Source organism: Engraulis encrasicolus, unplaced genomic scaffold, assembly GCF_034702125.1.
Source record: "Engraulis encrasicolus isolate BLACKSEA-1 unplaced genomic scaffold, IST_EnEncr_1.0 scaffold_84_np1212, whole genome shotgun sequence".
In the NCBI taxonomy this organism is placed as follows: domain Eukaryota; kingdom Metazoa; phylum Chordata; class Actinopteri; order Clupeiformes; family Engraulidae; genus Engraulis; species Engraulis encrasicolus.
In genome coordinates this window covers 204,093-225,606 of record NW_026946192.1, presented here as the reverse complement: position 1 = coordinate 225,606, position 21,514 = coordinate 204,093, and the positions used below count along the sequence as shown (strand labels likewise).

At 41.2% G+C, this 21,514-nt stretch overlaps 1 protein-coding gene across 1 annotated transcript in view; it reads left to right on the top strand.

The window, feature by feature from the left end:
* The first annotated feature begins 3,389 nt into the window (after positions 1-3,389).
* Positions 3,390-21,514, top strand: part of LOC134444915 (verrucotoxin subunit beta-like) — a 42,281-nt gene continuing 24,156 nt past the window's right edge. Inside the window, exon 1 of the mRNA XM_063194093.1 lies at positions 3,390-3,489. Within this exon, the coding sequence (XP_063050163.1) occupies positions 3,390-3,489 (100 nt within the window). The remainder of the gene's footprint in view (positions 3,490-21,514) is intronic.

The following is a 21,514-nucleotide window of genomic DNA, read 5'->3' as shown; positions in this document are numbered from 1 at the left end:
AACTGACACCCAGACAGAAAAGAACATTTAAACATTAATAGAGTTCATAGTCATGTTAAATCAGCTGGAACCGAAACCAGTTGCAGAGATTGTTTCCTATTGGATCAAGTAGTCAGGCATGGAGAAAGACAGCCCATTGCGCAAGTACTTGTACTTTTGTACTTAAAAGTACATTTAATAGTACTTTTACTTTTTTGGTGTACTACTTTTACTTGAGTAAATATTGTGCAGGGTACCCCTACTTTTCATCAAGTAAAAAACTTCAGTACTTCTTCCACCTCTGATGACTTGTACACCAGTCTGTAACCAGGGTTTTCAGACAATTAAGATCTTTTTTCCATATTACAGTATTCATGGAGTCTGACAAAGATGATTTGACAATCTACCCTTACGAAAATGGACCATGGTTTATTATGGTATTACTATGATTATCATGGTTCTGCTAACTGGTCACTCTAACTCTGAACCTAATATAATTGTACTATGGCTTATTATGGTATTACTGTGATTTTTATGTAGGTACATGGTTCTACCATGGTATGTCATGATTACTCTACCCTTACGGAAATCGACGATGGTTGCATTGCAGTAACCATGGTTTTACCACTACATTTCATGGTGATTCTATGTACTATCAACAAACCATAGTTGTAGTACAGTAGCTGTCATAGTAGTAGTTCTCACAAAGATTAACCTACTATGAAAACTAACCATGGTTTTACCATAGATTTACCATGGATTATAGTTATTATGGTTTTTAGTATAACCATGACAACTATGGTTCGTAACTATGGTTTCACGGTATAACCCTAGAATACTCTGCCATAAACAATGGTTATCCCAAACCATGTTTTTGCTAAACCATGGTCGCCGAACCCAAAAGCAATTAAAAAAAAAAACATGCTTTTAAAAATCATGATGGGGGTAAGGGATGCATGGTTAAACCATAGTCACCAACCAAGGTTTGCTTGGTTACCCACGAAAAAACGAAACCCTTGAATAACTACATGAGTGATTCTACGATTCCCCTACGCTTTTGGCAAAAGCAAAATGTCAATTATCAGTATTTTTTTTTCAACTAAATGACCTAGATGTTTACATAGTGTATATATTTAAGTTTCCAAACAAACAAATTGCCAAGCTTAATCTTAAATCATTTGATAAATACTGTAATGAAAGCGAACATTTGCTTAATTATTTTGTCAACAGTGTTAAGGACAAATACTATGTCATTTCAAACATATATAAAAATACTACAGAGTTGAAACAATATGTGTTTGAAAGTGCTCATGTCCCTTAGCAGTAATGTTGTCATTAATCTGTGCAACTGATAAAGAAAATGTGATTGTTGAGCTTCATAAGTAGGATTTTATGAGTCACTGTGATACAGACTGACACATTTTTCATCATAAATCCCTGTAACGTCTGATTTGAATATAGTCACCCTCCTTACACAAGACTTCCTTCTCCAGAGATAATCCCTAGTGTATGTTCATAGGATTTTTCCAACACATAAGGGATCAATATCGCAAAAACAGTTTCAAAACAGTCAACCGTGTTACGCAACTGTGTTACGGTCAACAGTGCAGGGGAACAAGTCTGCACTTTTTTAGGAGAAAAAACAGAGCCGAGAAACCAATCTCCCTTAAACACAAATGGTTTTTGTTTGTCTCTATCAATATACACATAAATTGGCAAAAACATACTCCTCCTCAACTGTCATCAGTGTTGCCAGATTGGGCTGGTTCCCGCCAAATTGGGCTGCTTAGGATGGCCGTGTGCGGGTAAAAATGGCATCTATCAGAAAAACCTGCCCACTGCCATATAAATCAATAGAATTGGGCGGGTTTTTAGGGCGGATTTTGAACATTTTTTGGGCTGGAAATCATCAGCCTCATCTGGCAACCCTGACTGTCATACTTAATTGTAACACCATTGACGGTAATACCGCTGACATTTCAGCCATTTTTATGGTGTTGTGCTAACTGAGGACCTCAGAAGTTCCACCACAACACCTTAATCAATTAATGTATCTGTATGCTTTATCTGTGTTTTTCTACATGTGATTTCTAATTCAGATTCTTATGAATATGTTGATAACACAGTTGACAGGCAATTTTCCCGCTATGAGAACATGAAAAAGAATGGATTAAATTATGGAAGGATGGAGCTCAAAATTTACCAAAAAGTCTTCCCGTATCCTGCCAAAGAGGTTATGACATCACGTGATGTTATTCGTATGGCCTAAAACCAAACCATTACTGATTTATGGAGGAGGTTTCAGACCGTGACACGGTTAACACAGTTTTCGTGGACACACACAAAATGGCAAATTTCATGTATAATGGAAAGGACAGTGGTCTTTCTGACAGTTTTGTCATATTGTGATGATTACTGTGAATCAACATTTACAATCGTCTTGGGCAAAACAAGTTTCTTTACATGCTAATATGAAGACTGAATCTGACATTTGGAATGCCCAAAACCAGTATTAAATATTCATTCTTGCTGAGGGAAATAATGCTATGTCTACACTTTCTGTATTATATGAAAGATAAATGTTTTCTAATGTCCAAAACATCATTGGATGCAGTTAATAGTTTGTGGAATTGCCAAATAAAATCCACAGACTTAAAAGTGTAGCCGAATTAGAGAATCACTCACATGTGAGTAGCCGTGGTGTAATGGCTAGGGAGTAGGACTCTTGATCACAGGATTGCAGGTTCGAATCCTTCCCTCACCATTCCGTAGATTTCCATCCATGGCTGAAGTGCCCTTAAGCAAGGCACCAAACATTGATCCAGGGACTGTAACCAATAGCCTGTCAGTCGCTTCGGATAAAAGCAGTGTCAGTTCACTGTAATGTAATGAATAACTATTAACCATGGTTAGTTGTCATAGTAAAACCATGGTTAATTTTTGCATAGTTAAACAATGGGCAAATCATAGTCAAACCATGGTTGAATCATAGTTAAACCATGGTTGAACTACTGTATAGTAAATCAATGGTTAAACCATGGTCACAAACCATGCTCAAAAAATCGTAAATAACTATGGTTCGGTTCTCATAGTAATACCATGGTCCATTTTCATAAGGGTACAGATGGTCCCCCTACTACTGTATAGACATTAGTCCTTATGATGTGCACCTAAGTTAAAAACAGAAAAGAATTGCATGTGTGCTTCAGCTTATTCTCTTCAGTTTAAGAACTTTTGTCCATCTCCCATTGAGGCACAGATGAGAACACAGAAGCATAGGGAATTACTCCGTTGTTGTTAAAATAAATAATTTTCAGCTGTGGTACTTTTTTTGTTTAAAAATGCTTCCAACATATTTGACAGATCCTTTGTCTTATCTTCCCTTTACTCAATATCATAAGACAGAAGACATGGCATCATTTGCTGAGGACACCATAGAGACTGCTGCCCTTGGGAGACCATTCCGTCTTGGGATGCTGTACGATTGCCGAAAGGATGCCCTTATTCCAGGTGAGTTCTTTAAAGTGAAATGCTCAGGTTAAAGTTACAGTAAATATATGCTGGATGTTGTCAAAAGAGGTATTTTTTAAACATATATGTATTCACAGTCTATAGCAAAGCCAATCTGCAATATTTTTTTATGAAAATGTGTCAGTTGAAAGCTACTTCTGAAATATTGGGCTTCTCGCTGGCAGGGCGTTCTATGATAGAGGGAGTCCAACTAAAGCTGGGCTTACACTGCGACTTTTGCCCCGATTTGACACTCGCACGACTTTTTGAGAGTCGGGCCGATTTCTTGCTCCATCGCAGGTCAATCGTGAGTCTGGCATCGTGCAGTGTACATGGGGTAACGACAAGCGATTACGCCTTACGATCGTGCAATCGCAGGGTCGCAAGAAAATCAAAACGGTTTGAAATTCTGGTCGTGGCTCGTGCGTAAATCGCAAAGTTAAAACAGCGCTACATCCCGATTGGACACTTCACATGCACAAATCGATAGGGCCATGCAACTTGCTGTTGAGCGCGGCCTCATCTCCACCTCAGGTGTGCATGTTCCCTCCTCTGCAGATCGGGGAAACATGCCTATCACGTCGTACGGTGGAAGCATTTTGCTCGCATCCGACTGTCGGCTCGTGTAGTGTGAGGACGTGAAATCCCATCGTGCAGTGTGAGCAGAAGCTTAAGACCCACGAGTGAAAATATCGCACAGTGTATGCCCGGCTTAAATTTCTGGCTCAGCTCTCGCTTGTGGACATAGGGGGCTTTTCTCCTATGCTTTCACAGGAGGGTGACATCTTATATCTAAAACTGTGTCATTGTAGACCATCACAAAGGCTACTTAGAAATAGCGACTACGTTTTCCCCCCCATAACGACATGAATCAAATCCCAGGAAAAGACAAGCCATTTCCCAGGATTCCCAAAAAATAAGTGACTCAAAGGGTCCGTGTATCTCTTGGCCATTCGATTTTCATTTTCAAATCGGAAAACGGACCACGAAAAATGACCGATTTCCCAATTTTTAAGTAAACAATAAATGAGAAACCATTCGGTCCGTGTACCATTCGTTCTTTTGTTTTTTGATTCAGAACCAAATACAAAAATCGAAAAAACGGCTGGTTATTTCATTATTTCGTTTTAGTGACAAACAAAAAAACTAATTTTGATCTGTATTTCCAAATTTTATTTTCTACTTAATTTCAAAATAACGGCAAAGAAAAAAAAGCTTGACGTGCTATTTTTAATTTTTGATATTTTCATTTCTCGGCCGTACGTGCCCCCGAATTCAAAGCTGACCTTGATTAAATAGGTTAAAATCATAACTAAATCCATAATGGATGTTGTCTGAAGAGGTGTTTTGTAACATATATGTGAAATTTACAGTCTATAACAAATCCAAACTGCAATATTTTTATGAAAACGAAGGCTATCAGCTGAAAGCTTTCATATCCGTCTACCTAGCCTGTACGCGCCAGGGTCTGCGCCAGGGCCTGCATGGACTGGTGCCCTCTGTCCATGGTGCTGAAATCGCGGCACCAAAGATTCTTTTAGTTCTAACGTCTCTGGCGGCACTACTCTTATGTGTGAAGCACGTTACAGTTTCATGAGGGGAGACCAAACAAAAGGCTACAACCAAACAATACTGTTGTACCCTTTGCCGACATAAGGCTCCCACATGCACGTCACAAAACAATAATCCACGCGGCGGGACTATTTTGATGTCACAAAAATCAGTAATGTGCATTGTCCGTAATTATACCAAACTAAAAAAAAGTATACACGTTGAAGATAATCCACGTTACAGAACTTCAACAAAAATGCGAGCCATGGCACAAATGGCCATCCAAAATGCTGGTTTAAAGTAAAATAAATTGAGGTAATTACCACAAAAACAATAGCATCAGTTTTACACTGGAAAATTAAATATGGGCTAAAACTTCGCCCCCTATCATCAGTACAGTAGGTTACATTTCTGAGTAGATCTAGGTGCGATCATTCTCTCCTGCATTTGCAGCTGGTGCAGCGGCAGCCCTTGCATTGCACTGCGAGCTGTCCACGTGTGTGGTATAGGTGAAATGTGCACTGGCAGCACTCATCGTTGAGTTTGTGAGATGCCTTTAGTGGGAGTACAGTAATTGAATGTGTAAAACACGTTGAACACAGTGGCAATGGCCATTTTCAGTAGCCTATGCTTGCCTATTTGTAAGCCTATTCGTCTTGTTTCACCGTTGTGCTTGCATCAGCATACCAACATTAAATTTGCCAAACTAACATTGATGTAGTGCTGATATTTTACTGTAGCCTAATATCTCTACAAAACTGTGAGTACTGTACATTGAATTTAATTAAAGTCTCTCAACATGGCTTGCCATTCCATGAGGGATAAGGAGAATGCAGCTCACACACGCGGTGCGTTCCTTTGATAGATGCCTGCTGTGTTAAGTGCTGCGCGCACGCATTGTGTAGGTTTAGACAAATTACAGTGATAAACATATCCAGGTCAAAATTACTAACAGGAAAAGAGGGACAATGACAATTCGCCAGGAAGACAGATTGTATTTGGCAAACTAGAGACTTTCTAGGGTTCATGACAAAAGAATGCTTTAGATCTGATGGCTACTGATGTGGGGAAACGTGTCAGAGGGCAATTCTTTCCGAGAGTCCAACAACAACACAATATCAAAATGTCATGGTGGACGCGACCTGCCACCAAAAGCCAGCTCCTTTCGGTTCATAGAAAACAGATCAAAAAAAAAAATCCAGATCCCATTAGCCTAGGCTATAACTATGTCTCCACATTGGTCCAGAAGATAGCTTCGCTGATAAGCCTAGCTAATAGCTGTAGTAAGTCCACACCAGTGTTCGGTGGTCGTTGTTAATTACAAAACTGTTAATAAAACCTGGAGTCTTCAGGTAGCCTAGGCCTACGACATTTAAAACTCAGTCGTGCGCGCTGTGAAATGAGAGCCGCGAGAAACGCGGTGCGGCGCAACATCGTCCTGTCTTTCGCAACATCGCCAACGGCAGGAGCAACAGCTAATCTAGTAGGCCTACTGTACATCCGGGGCACATAAGGCCGAGAAATTAAAATATATATATACAAAAAAATAGCACGTCGGCTTTTTTAATTGCCGTTATTTTGAAATGAAGTAGAAAATAAAATTTGGAAATACAGATCAAAATTAGTTTTTTCGTTTGTCACTAAAACAAAATAATGAAATAACCAGCCGTTTTTTCGTTTTTTTGTTATTTGGTTCTGAATCAAAAAACAAAAGAACGAATGGTACACGGACCCCATTCGTATTTTGTTTCCCGTTTGGAAACCAGAAAACGAAAAACGAGAATCGAGTCATTTTCTGATTTTCTTTTCATCGCTTTTATATGGGAATCAGAATTAGAGAGACGGCCCGTTTTCCCATTTCTTATTTTGCTCATAAAGTTTTTTTTTGACCCGGAAACTGTCCTAATGTGTCAGGGTAAAGAGTTGACTTAGCCACATCAGAGGTGTTTAGGCCTACTAGTCTAGCCTATATTTTATAGCGCTGATCTAAAACTCGGAGGATCCGGTTGGAGAGCCGGATCAAGACCTCATCCTAACAGACCGGATGGCTGTCGTGCATTGATCCGCCGAAGGCGGGTCAGACGGCATTTCATTAATATGTCAACAAAATGGCAGTTACAGCGCAAGAAATTATGAAACAGGATTATATCCATCTTTAGTTGACTACAACAGTGTTAATTTCGTCAGCTTTTTTTTTTATTTAGTCTTAGCCTTCGTCACAATGACGAAAATCAATGTTAGTCTCAGTCCTCTTTAGTCATTGCCTTCCCAATTCAGTCTTAGTCTTAGTCAAAATAAATGACAAAAATAAATTTTAGTCACAGTCAAATATTAGTCATTGTAATCAACATTTCAAATTTTAGTCATTTTAGTCAATATTGTGGTGTAAAATAAATAACATACAATGGCCATTGTTATTTCACAAACCATTACTCATATAGCCTATTGCAGCAAATATTCACCTTGTTACTTGGACATTTTCCACCAAAACCCAAATCAGTCATTTCAACATCATAGAGCAAAAGAGCATCTCACACACACACACACTTCCAGGTGCAGGCCTATCTCTCTCTCTCTCTCTCTCTCTCTCTCTCTCTCTCTCTCGTGCATTAGAAGCTGCAGCATATTATTTGATTTTGAGTTTGATCGCGGAGGAAGCTACATGCTCTTCTTCACCTGACCGCGTGACTTAAAGCCTGCAGATTGCCGGCAGTGGGAAGACCAGACATCCCAAGTCTGCATGAAGTTCAAGGAGTCTCCCTGATAGTGGCTTCCCGATGACCACGAGTCAGATAAAATATTGCTGATGTTAGACTATGCAAGTTAGCGTTTTTTGTTTTCAATTGGCAATGCGAGCAGAGAACAATAATGACTCGTGCGGCATGGGTGGAATAGGCTTAAATAGATTGTGCGAGCACACTTCGTATGCCATGCAAAAGTCCCAGGAAAAATAGTTAGGAAGGGGTATAGAAAGAAAATAGTTAGGCAGACTGGACGATAGAATAGTTAGGCAGGGGTATAGAAAGAAAATAGTTAGGCAGACTGGACGATAGAAAGGACATGCATATACAAATATTTAAACACTAATGCTGTTTTGTTTGTCGGGGGTGTCGACTGTCGACATACGCATGACCCTGAAAAGAGATTTTGGAACTTAGGAAGACGTCTTTTAGCGATGCTCTCGACGAGAACATGTTTCAAATCTCAACAGTTTTAAACTCCTCAGCGATCGCCCATCCATTGATTATTTTCAAAACTAGTAGCCGTGCCTCTGTTTAGACAGGTCAACTTTCCCCCTGCTGGCGCGCGCTCCCGCGGTGACCGATTTAAATCAATTCACAAATCCGACCTTCATGATTTGCTTGCGAACTGCCTACTCATATGATTAGGCCTAAACAACAAATATAGCAAACATTACAAAAAAAGAACAGACAACGACCGCCGGGCTAAGACAGCCTAAGTGAAAAGGAGAATAGTGGAAGCTCGAGGAGGTTTAGAATGACAGTATCAGAGGAGGATTGGCAGGACTGTCATTATTGCAGAAACACATGTCTTCGTCATGGACAAGAGGGTTGTTGAACATTTTTCAAAATTAACACTTCCCTCAACGTCGGCTATTTTTTTCTCTTTCTCTGGGAATGTTTTAGGACCTAAACTCAACTTAAATGGACTCACTGAACTATAGGCTACAGATCTACTGACTGAGCTGCACCATGCACTGGCTGCCAGCAGAGACAAGCGAGGCAACACACCGTGAGCGCGCAATCACCTATGAAGTTCAAGACACTTGGCCTTACAATTAGCCTACAAATTGCAAATTAATTATAAATAGTTATATTTTTAATGTCCATTCGTCCATGGCTTGAAAATTTCGTCTTAGTCTCCTTGACGAAATTAACACTGGACTACAACAGCCATTCTCTAATCTCCCTAGTATGCTGTTCAGTCACGAACACTCACTGAGTAAAACTGAACCAACTCCCGCCTCGTCATTCATCGAGCCTGTTTGATCCGTCCAGCCTGTTGTGGCCAAATGAGTCGCGGATCCCCGCTCCCTATGTGTGTGCGTCTGACTCTGTTGAGCTCTACATTTCTAAATGTTAACACATTGAGTACCGACGACGTAATAATGCGTTTTTCACGCCCATGCGTTGTATACCAAAACGTAAAAATACGTTTTTGCATTTAAAGTGTACCTCCGGGATTTTGGACACCAGGCCTCATTTCTGAGTCAGCCAGGGTGAAAACAATGTGTCCAGAAAGTTTTTTTTTCACATTCCATGCAGTCCTTGTGAATTCTCATATCCATGTTGCTAAGCTAGCGCAAGTGGACGGGAATGGTAGTAGCCTGCCCCCAAATATAGTCTTATCCCGTTTAAACAACATTCAAAACAAAACCGTTATTATACCATACTGCAAGTGTAAATGTTTGCCTTAGTAGAATGAAGTTTGAAATTAAACCAACCTTGCACTGCGTGGATTTTGCCATGTTGAGAGACTATTTTCTCGGGGTCGGCGGAATTTTACTTTGCTCTCTTCAGTTGTGATGTAGCCCACCCACCCACTGCAGGGACCCGCAAGAGACATTGCAAATCAAGGCTAGTTCTACAACTGCTTTCGGATTGAATAGTGGATTAAAACCCAACGACATCGCACCATGGTACATCAATGTGTATATACCAACTGCAATAATAAAGCCCACAGATGGGTATCGGCAAGTTTCCATTGGTTTCCGTGAAAGATGTTGAAAGAACCAAACTCTGGCTCCTGGCTGCAGGGCTACATCAACAAACCGATGGAGACGCTCCGTAAGCTACCCCTGTGCTTTGCAGTGACCATTTCAGTCCCGACGACTTCACAAAGTCCTTCTCGAAGTCTAATACCTACACGGAAAACTCTAAAAGTGTCCGCAGTGCCAACCGCATTCCCAGATCTACATTTTGTGGCGCGCACCAACAGTCTCCGAAGAACAGGTGTGTTATGCTTTCTGCTTCTATGATGGTAGCCCAGTGGTATAATGGCTTCGCCTACGTTAGCCAAAACTTGGGCTAGAAGTTACCCTTTTGGATTGGCATGTTGTAATGCTTTACTGTTATTTTGTGTAATTGCTGTGACAAATGGCATTAGACATGACTTGCCGTATTCCTATGGATTCATAAGTTACGCAACGCTATGTGATCTGGCTTGACATTGTGGAATATGTCACTCGTAACTCTAGTTATTATAGGGAATGTTTTTTGTGAAGAGATGGAATGGAAGGATGAAAGGGATTTAGAAGAGATGGGTGCACTGTTCTGTTCGCCAACATCTAATGCTCTGTAGACACACGGGTCATCTAGTAACAACTAAACATTGTCATGGCATATTCAATGTTACGAAAGGTTGGCAAAGTCGGACAGAAAGCATTACTCTTGGTGTTTGCGAGCGAGGTCAGGAAGAGGGGAATAGCGTTCACTTTTGCAAACTTTTTGGATTTGCATGTTGTACTGCTTTACTGTTATTTAGTGTAATTGCTATAACAAATGGCATTAGAATTGCCGTATGGACTCATACGTTACGCAACGCTATGTGATCTGGCTTGACATTGTGAAATATGTCACTCGTAGCTGCCTCTAGTTATTATTACATGGAATGTTTTTTTGAGACGAGATGGAATGGGAGGATGAAAGGGAGAAGAGTGTGCGTTCTGTTCGCCAACATGCTGTGTAGACACACGGGTCATCTAGTAACATTGTTATGGCATATGTTTCAATGTTACGAAAGGTTTACAAAGTCGGACAGAAAGCATTACTCTTGATGTTTGCGAGCGAGGTCAGGGAGAGGGGAAAACCGTTCAGTTTTACAAACTTCAAAGATGTTGGAGTTCGCTCTATGGAAAAGTTATGGATGTGTCAAACGAAGCTAGGATTTGTACTAGGAATATCACTCCGCGGCTGTCAAGCTTTCAAACCGGAACACAAATTGCTGATGGTGATCAAACATGATTGCAATGTTGGTTTAATTTCAAACTTCATTCTATCAAGACAAGTATTTACACTTGCTGTCTGGCATAATAATGGGGTTGTTTTGAATGCTGTTGCAACTCGATAAGACTATTTTTGGGGGCAGGCTACTACCATTCCCGTCCACGGTTACACTCCGCCATTCCGACACACCGCCATTCCGACATTGATTTCTTATTGCATTTTGGGCCATTTCAGGGGGGGAAAACGGGCATGTAGCCGATGAGTCTGCACCAGTTGCTGCACTCATTGTCTCCACTTCTTTGCGCTTGTAAACACTTGCAACAATGTCAAAAAGACATGAAAGGTGATGTTTGAGTGTTTGCTAACAAAACAAGCTAAAGGGGGCTTCTAACCTTAAACAATACCTAGCACAAGGAAGGCATACAAGGTGCGGGGACATCAGGTGTTGCAATCTTGTTAGCCTACTGTCGGAATGGCGGTGTGTCTGAATGGTGATTGCCCCCCCCCGTCCACTTGCGCTAGCTTAGCAACATGGATATGAGAATTCACAAGGACTGCATGGAATGTGAAAAAAACGTTCTGGACACATTGTTTACACCCTGGCTGACTCGGAAATGAGGCCTAGTGTCCAAAATCCCGGAGGTACACTTTAAGTATATCATATTTTGAATCTACACCCTTCAATGGACAATATATGTGATTTTGGTAGCTCTGTGATGGACATAAATGACAACATTTGCAGTCCAAAGTTGTTTGATTGTTATGATGTTTGAGTGTTATGATTTGGATATTTTAATTTAACTTACCAAGATGTCTGGATGCCAACACATGTCGCCTATTGCGCTGCCTGAATTGATTTCCCTAGTACGGTCACTGTATGATGTGTTGTCTCTGACTTCACGCAATAGGTAAACACCATTGTGTATCGTGCCTGGAGTATCTTGAACTTTCTGGACTTGCTAGACCTTTACCATAGCGGAGCAAATAAGACCAAAAATAGTTCACTTTGGTATGCAAGCATAGAAATTGGCACAGAGGTTCATTAGAATGTACTCTTTCAGCTAAGGGCGTTGGCCACGCAAAAATCCAAAATGGCGGCCATTTTTCAAGATGGCCACCCTGTTCACTTGTAAATAAGGCTAAGAATAGTTAAATTAATGATACAATCATACAATTAGGCACAAATGTTCATTAGAATGCACTCTTTCACAAAAGAGCATTGGCCACTCAAAATCCAAGATGGCCGCCATTTTTCAAGATGGCCACCCTGTTCACTTGTAAATAAGGCTAAGAATAGTTAAATTAATGATACAATCATACAATTAGGCACAGATGTTCATTAGAATGCACTCTTTCACAAAAGAGCATTGGCCACTCAAAATCCAAGATGGCTGCCATTTTTCAAGATGGCTACCTCTCAACTTGTAAATAAGGCCAAGAAGAGTTAAATTAGGGATAGAATCATGCAATTTGGCACAAATGTTCACCAGAAAGCATTTCTGATCAATGATCAATTTTTGATCAATGATTTAAGCCTAGGAGCCCAACTGAAATATTCAATTTTCATATCAATCAAGTGAATACATGTGCATATCAAGTGTCAGTGACAGCTTGGATTATCTACCTCTATAAGGTCATTACAAATTAAAATGTATGCTGGTTGTGTCCTAGTGTACTATGGAGTGATGCTTAGGAAATTATGAATAATAAATATACAATACACCATATATACAGTATATTGACATATGACATATTTTATGTTCTACTTTGGCCTTTAACCTAGATGATATGTTGGCTACCTAACCACTTGATTTATTGATTGCTCATTATTTTTTATTTGTGGGTGTGGTCCTTTGTTTAAAACATGTCAGCCTGGCTTACTTCTCTCACACACTCAAAAAGTCTTTCAAAAACTTTAAACAACAACATGTGGAAATCCCATTGACTTTGGAGGGATACACCTGTCAAATTAGCCCAAACGTCATCAAGATACTGTACTCTACTGTACTGTGGTGTAGTGTACTCTGCTATACTGTACTGTACTGTACTGTAATGTTATATACTGTACGGTACTGTACTCTACTGCACCGTACTGTATGCTACTGTACTGTACTGTACTGTACTGTACTGTACTGTGATGTACTGTACTGTACTGTACTGTATGTGATATACCATACTGTACTGTAGGCCTACTGTACTCTACTGTAGCGTACTGTATGCTACTGTACTGTACTGTGATACACCATACTGTACTGTACTGCACCGTACTGTACTGTACTGTACTGAACTGTACTGTAATGTGATATACCAAACTGTACTGTACTGCACCGTACTGTATGCTATTGTACTGTACTGCACCATACTGCATGCGACTGTACATGCACTGTACTGTAAGCTTACTTAACTATTCTGCACCGTACTGTATGCCACTGTACTGTACTGTACTGTACTGTACTGTACTGTACTGTACTGTACTGTACTGTACTGTACTGCACTGCACTGCACTGTACTGTACAACTACATAGTAGAACTGAAACATGTGGAGCCTTCTGAGGTCATGTACAATATGATGCAAAATGGTGTAGTGGGAATGAGTTGTGTTACTATTACCACTCACAATCTATGGTAGACTATCCTTCCTCCCAGACTATTTGTGTGCCTTGCATATCAAGAAAATGAGTAATGAGTACCAGTAATGATTTACTTTATAGTATATACCATATGAGAACTGTTGTTTTATATAGATATTTCTCCTATGGGTAAGGGTGGCAAAGACCTATGGTACATGTTGTCCATCAGCTGTCAGTTGTGAAGTAGCAATTGAAGTACTCAATGATTATTGAGCTAACTGTAATACAACTTGTGACACAAGTACTAGGTGAGGACTTGAAAAAAACAATTTACCTCTGCCTACTTACTCAACACCTACTTAGAAATGATTTCCATTTAATTTGAACTGAAGACATACTGTGGCCTACATGTATATTGAGTAATCTGTAATACCATTCTAAAGATGATTGAAGTGCACAATGCTACTTGTGAAAATGTTGAATTAGGTGATCTTATGGGTTCTTCATACATATGGAGAGATCCTGTCCTTTACCCTCTCTCATACAAATACAAAATATCTGTTAAGGAAATTAGAGGATGGAGAACCTGCTACCTTGGACATCATCTTGCACTGACACTTCCCCATTCAGATGCTGCTGAGTGAGCATTGGTAGCAGTCTATTCTTACCATAGTTTTAGTGTGGGAAATACTCATTTTAATTCAAACCAAGAATCTTCTCAAATCGTTCACAATGTTACATTTGCTGCCAAGCATGTAAGCACAGTATGCACACTATCACACATACTTTCACACTATGTACATTTTTGTAGTTTCATCAATCTGTCAAGCAGGCTACAACTGCCATTGCTTCATCTCTGCTGGGTTTGGGACTATATTAACATTGTCAGCTAAGTATAATGTCATGTACTAACAATGTAATGCATTACACAGCATGACATTGTATATGACATGGTAGAATTATTTTTTTCGATGGCTCCTAGGCTAGAATTACAGCTTAATACCCTAAAGACACACCATACAAAGTTTGGTGCTTTTATCACTTCCGTAATGGTAAAACCCTTACAGACTCCACTAGTAATACCTTCTGCGCTTTGCCTTTGTAGAGCACATACTCATTCTCACATTCACAGACCAGCTCTGGAGGCTGCCAAGAAGGCACCAATTGTTTGGGGTTCATGAGCGAAAGTGCTCTCTCTCAGGCAGCCTGTCTCTCTGGCGGCCATCTTGAATTTTGTGTATCCAACACCATTTTTTTTAAAAAGTGCATACAAAGACACATTTCTGCCAAATTACATGATTGCATCACTAATTTAACTATTCTTAGACTTATTTGCGAGTGGCGAGGGTTGCCATCTTGAAAAATGGTGGCCATCTTGGATTTTGCGTGGCCAACACCATATTTTGAAAAAGTACATTCAAATGAACAATTTTGCCAAATGACATGCTTGCATCACTAATTTAACTATTCTTAGACTTATTTAGAAGTGGAGAAGGTGGCCATCTTGAAAAATGGCGGCCATCTTGGATTTTTGCGTGGCCAACGCCCTGAGCTGATAGAGTACATTCTAATGAACATCTGTGCCAATTTTCATGCTTGCATACCAAAGTGAACTATTGTGGGCTATTTTGACAGTTAACTGCTGGACTACCAGATCCTTGGATCCAAATGGCCCCCGATATGTGATTGGAGTAATGCGCTCCGATTTGGACGTTTGATCGCCAAAAAGATAAGTTTCTGTGTCTTCCTGTATGTGAGAAGCCAGAAGCTAGCATGGCTACATATCATGATTCCCTGATTGTCGCTCCCAACGCAGGACGCTCCCATGTCGGCTCGCCCCCACTAGCCAGACTATCGATCCCACCGCCATATAACGGAGCTAGTTATCTTTTTGATGTTAGTTTTTTGTTTCTAACCCTAAACCTAACCCTAACCTTAAATTGCTTGTATGTGGCAGTGTATGATAATACGTGAAATATAATCGGGTGGGACTACACGTCCGGGAGTGATAGAAACACCTGGGACTACACGTCCGGGAGCGATCTCAGTTGGGAGTGTCCATCTGCCACCGCATATGATTCGGATCGGATGGGCTAGGCTACATCTAAGCATCATATCATTTGGATTTGTTGTCAATGTTGGGCTATTATTTCGGGAGTCATCGGGAGCTATTTTAGCAAATGTCTCACCCTCTGCATGTGTGCAAAGAGTTTGTGTTCAGTCCACGTGAAAAACGGGGATTTCAAAGGGCATCGATTGCTGGTGTCGTAGTGTGACAGAGCAGGAGGTGTGCTGCCGTATTTGTGAATCGTGCTATGTTGTTGTTTCCCCTAGTAGCCTACGATCGGTAGCGTGTATTGTATCTGACTTCACGCAATAGGTAAACACAGAGACCATTGTATATCATGCCAGGAGTATCTTGAACTTTCTGGGCTTGCTACCTAGACCTTTACCAGATCCTTGGATCAAAATGGCACCCGAATTGTAATTGGAGTAATGCGCTCCGATTTGGAAGTTTGATCGCCAACCAGATAAGTTTATTTGATTATTCACCCCCATGTTGAACTGTCTTCCTGTATGTGAAAAGCCAGAAGCTAGCATAGATGGCTACATATGGATCGGATGGGCTACATCTAAGCATCATATCATTGGCATTTGTTGTCAATGTTGGGCTATTATTTCGGGAGTCATCGGGAACTATTTTAGCAAATGTCCGACCTTCTGCATGTGTGCAAAGAGCTTGTGTTCAGTCTGTGTGAAAAACGTGGATTTCGAAGGGCATTGATTGCCGGTGTCGTAGTGGTTTAGAGCAGGAGGTGTGTCTTGACGAGCAGGAAGATGTGTGTCAGAGCTAACCTTGCACCAAATTGTGATTAAAACCAACTCATCCCCTTTCAAACTCGTCACATTCTGAAGAAGCGCACCCTTCACAAAAACCTCAATATCTCCGATTGTAGCTGAATTCCATGGATACCCGCTTCGGTTTAGCGTGTGTTTACTCGGCAATAAAAGCTCGTAGAGACACACAGTTTTCACCTACTAAGAGGGCAGCGTCTCCACTTTCGAACGAGTCATAACATATTTCAGTGGCCCTATCACATAATAAGCTGTGAGTCTACAAAAAAACGTCAAAAAAGGGCTTAGAACGCTGGTATTCTACGACATAATTCCGTGAGCACCGCCGGTATTCAATGTGTTAACAGTGCTCTGCCAACGCTTTTAAGGGACACTGTGCAGGAAATGGTTTTTAAAAAAAGGTACTGCAACTATGCTGCTCATTGAAACTGGGTTGCCTATTGCCAAATTTGATCTTTACATGAAAGTTTACTAAGTAATAAACAAATATTTTCTAGTATGGTCCAAGTAGAGTAATTTTTGCAGCTATAAATGGCTATTTTTGGAAATTCAAAATGGCGGACCATGGAGAAGATCCCCCTTTTCATGTATGAAAAGTGCAATTTTTCCAGTCATAATGAATACTTAGAATTTGATGGTGATGGTAAGTATTCATGAAAAAGGTAACATTAGTGAATGGACAGCATGAATTCTGGAAATAAACAACAAAAAATATCACACAGTGTCCCTTTAATCATCTCAGTCTGTAGGCTACTCTTAGGGAAATTAGTCTACAGACGTGACTACTATCACTCACTGCGTTACAGCGTACAGTCTTTAAAGCCACTGCTGTCACTCCCCTTGTCCGAGTCACTCAGCAGCGGCACTCTCGGCGACACGGTGAGACGAATCCTGACTGAGTTGTTGGTAGCAGCGAATAGCCTACGGATCGGATCAACGCTTAAGTTTCGTGCTTGCCACGAGTGTGCGAGTCGCAAGGCAACTTGGCAGCGGAAGCGAGTGGTCATCTGCTGCTCGTCTCCCAAATATTCGACTTTTAGTCTTCTTAAATACAAACACACACATTATTTATTGCAAAATAAGGAACATGCCGTTTCACTGCTGCCAAAGGCTGTTCGAGTTGTGGGTGCATGTTTAGTGAGGACACCCAGGTGGGTTGGCTCTCAGCATGAGTTTAGGAACTGTGACATTCATAAAGTGAGTTTTGTTGATCAAACTGTCTTACTCTTTGATTTATCAACGTGAATTGATAAATGGAACAACAAAGGCGAGGCGCATAGCTACTTAACGGCAGAAACGTTTTAAAAAATACATTATTATTATTTATTTTTATTTATTTTAAATAAGTGATCCGTGTGATCCGAGTGATCTGTCTAATCCGGATACCCTCCTTGGAATGATCCAATCAATCCGGACGCCTCAAAGATTCGAGTTAAGCACCTCTACTATTTTACAAGTTTTTAAACACATGTCCTCATTTAAATGTAGGGACTAATTTATATTTCCCAGAGCAACGATCACTTCGCTTCGAAGTGCATGCTTGACGGTAGGGACACATACACACGAAATAGCGAACTTTGCCATTCATTCCTATGAGAGAGGCGAAGGCAAGCGAAAGCAAGCAAACAGGAGCGAAGCGAAGCGAAATTATTAAAGAAAGTTTAATGCCGCCTACCGCGGCCCAATCAAATCAATAACATAACTTTTCCATTCCATTTGATTCGTCGCGACGATCTGATGACGGTTGGATTTCGCCTCTCTTCGCTTCGCCTCCTATGTGTCCCTACCGTGAGGTCCACCTCCCATGAAGGGAGTATGGTAGCGGCTCCTCGATGCCTGCGAGTCAGATAAAATCTCCCTGATTTTAAACTACTATGCAAGTTAGCGGTTTTTTTCCCCAATTGGCAATGCGTGACAGAGAAAGATGACTCGTGCGGCATGTGTGGAATAGTTTTGCGCGAGCATACAAGTAGGACGCCCTACAAAAGTCAAAATAGTAGGCAGATGTTCTATGCAGACTGGACGATATAAAGGACATGAATATACATGTGTTTTAACACTAATGTCGTTTTGATTGTTGGGGGTGTCGAGGGTCGATAAGCTTCTCCCTGAAATAAGTTTTTGGAACTTGGATGTCTGCTATCAGCTCGAGAGGGAATAGGTTGTTGCTACTTGGACAGCTAGATACTAGTTTGGGCTGTGGGTGGCATCATGCCAGCTAGCCTACTTGAGTGCTAGAGTTACGAAGAGGGCAGTCAAAAACTTTCGTCATACTCTGCAAACTTAATTAAACGTGCAGGGGTATTTATACCATTGTAGACCTAACAATAACCCAAACCGACTTGGCCATGGTAAGACTGCATAACAATTCAAAGGAATGTTGGCCAGATGTTGGGAATGTCACTCGCACCCACAGACCTAGGTCTGTGCTCACACCGCATCTTTGACAGCTGACGGACAGGCGCTCAACCAACGTCTTCCGGTTCAAGTAATTAAAAAATAGGAGATGGGAAAACGAAGCCATAATTTAATTTTGAATTACAAGCCTGCCCGCATTTAAGAGAATGAAACAGATATTGAAAATTGGTTCGTTTTCCGATTTGCATTTCCCGATTTCCAAAACAAAAATCGTATAACGAGTTATTTTTTGTTTTCCATTTCCCGATTTGGAAAAGGAAATCGAATGGCGACGAGATACACGGACCGGATACCGGACTCCGCAGAAATGCAGTATTTGATTTTGTCCTTCGGGTTGCATAGACTATAAGAACAAAATCTGGGTGGTAATACCCTCCTATCCGCAGTGTATATGTTGTTCTTCAGATGTTGGCACTCAGAATTGCAATTTTGTCGAGTATGTTAGTTTGAACCTCACGTGAAAGTAACTGAATTGTGCTGCATTGATGGATCTAGCTGATAGTCACACATAATTCCACTGAATAAACGTCCACCTGCGACCCAAAACTTGCCGTGGTAGTCTATGTCAAATTAAAATTTATTTCTCTCCCTAAAGCAGCTGTATATTATAGAAAGATCTTTCTATTACTATATAACAGCTGTGCACAACAGCATACTCTCAATTCTCTCTGCCAACAATTTCGGCTGCATGAGCTAAGTCCTAAAACACAAGCAGATAGCCCACTGTGAGAAGATAGTCTAACTCACGTATTTTAATGGCTTGACCAAAGTTGGCACTTCTTTGATAAGCTGTATGGAGCAAACAAACACAGACACACTTGCGTGCACACAACCAAAGTTGCAACTGGTCGCGGAGATTGCTGCAGAGAGCAGGGGGATTGGTTTCCTACGTCATGGCGGCTAGGCGTAATGTGCACTAGCAGCACTTCATCGTTGAGGTTGGGAGATGTCTTTAGCGGAAGTATGCTTGAGGAAGCAGAACTACAGGGGTCGGACAAAATAATGGAAACACCTGTCATTTTAGAATGGGAAGTTTCATGGCTCAAGTGGACCAGCCTGTTGGCCAATCTTCACTAATTGCACATTGCACCAGTAAGGTGGAGTGTTAAAGTTTAATTGGCAGGGTTAGATCACAGTTCTGCTCAAAATTTGTAATGCACACAACATTATGGGAGTTGAAAAAGGAGGAATTGTTGGTGCGCGTGTAACTGTTGCATCTTTGACCGAGACAGCAAGTCTTTGTGATGTGTCAAGAGCGATTGTGTCCAAGGTAATGTCTGCATACCAGCAAGAAGGATGAACCACATCCAACAGGATTAACTGTGGATGCAAGAGGAATCTGTCTGAACTCTCTGAAAGGGATGGTTGGGTGCTAACCCGGACTTTATTTTTTTTTAAAAAACATAAAACCACAGCTGTCCTAATCACGGTAGAATTAAATGTGCACTTCAACTCAACTCTCCCTTTCCCACCAGACCGGTCCACCGAGAGCTCCACAGGGTCACTATACACGGCCGGTCACCCAAACATCCCTTTCAGACAGGTTCCTCTTGCAGCCACAGTTAATCCTATTGGATGTGGTTCATCCTTCTTGGTGCTATGCAGCCAATACCTTTGATACTGTTGCTCTTGATACATCAGAACGTCAAAGATGCCACACTTACAGTGCACCAAGAATTTCTCCTTTTTCAACTCTGACATGTCACCCATTATGTTGTGTACATTGCAAAATGTTGAGCAGAACTGTTTTTACCTTGCTAATTGAACCTTCACACTTCACCTTACTGGTGCAATGTGCAATAAATGAAGATTGGCCAACAGGCTGGTCCACTTGAGCCATGAAGAATCCCACACTAAAATGACAGGTGTTTCCATTATTTTGTCCAACCCCTGTAGATCAATACTCATGAACGGCGTGACGTTTTCCATGTGCGTTACGCCCATTTGTGGGGGAAAACAGCCAATGCAAGTCAATTGGTGATGTTGGGGTTTAATAAACGACAGATACGGACCTCTAGACTAGCGTTGTTCACGCGCAACATGCCGAAAACGTGTTGTGTTTCCGGCTGTTCAAATAATATAGCCAAACCACCGTGGCTGAAGCATGGACTGTGTTAATTTAGGCTTGCCTGAGTAGCATGTAAATTAATGAGATATTCGGTTTGATTTCCCCTATAAAGGGGCGTAACGCACATTTACGAGCAAAGTACTCGGGTGGCCGTTCTTCTTATTTGTATGCGTCTTGTTTCACTGTCGTGTTTGCATCAGCATGCTCGCCTAGTAAACCAGCGCCACCCGCTGGACGGCAATTTTTTATGCCTGCTGCGAGTGGGTCTGGCCTCGGATCGGTCAAACATTTTGAACGCATTGCCCTGAATCTGGCAAACCAATCACAGCGCAGAGATTTGTTTTGAATCAAAGCGGGCAGGGTTTTGAGGGAGTGGCGACGAAGCTTGCAACGCTGGGAGAGCACATCAACGAGAAAGATATCACTGCTTAGTCAATGCGTTGGCCTATAGCAGGGGTCCCCAAATTTTTTTCTCTGGGGGACACATCGTTCCTGACTGTGATCACAGGCCGGGATCAATCATGTGGGCTGTATAGTAGGCCACTGCAAGTTATAGCCATAATTTCTAGTACAAAATAGTTAATCGTTACAAGTGA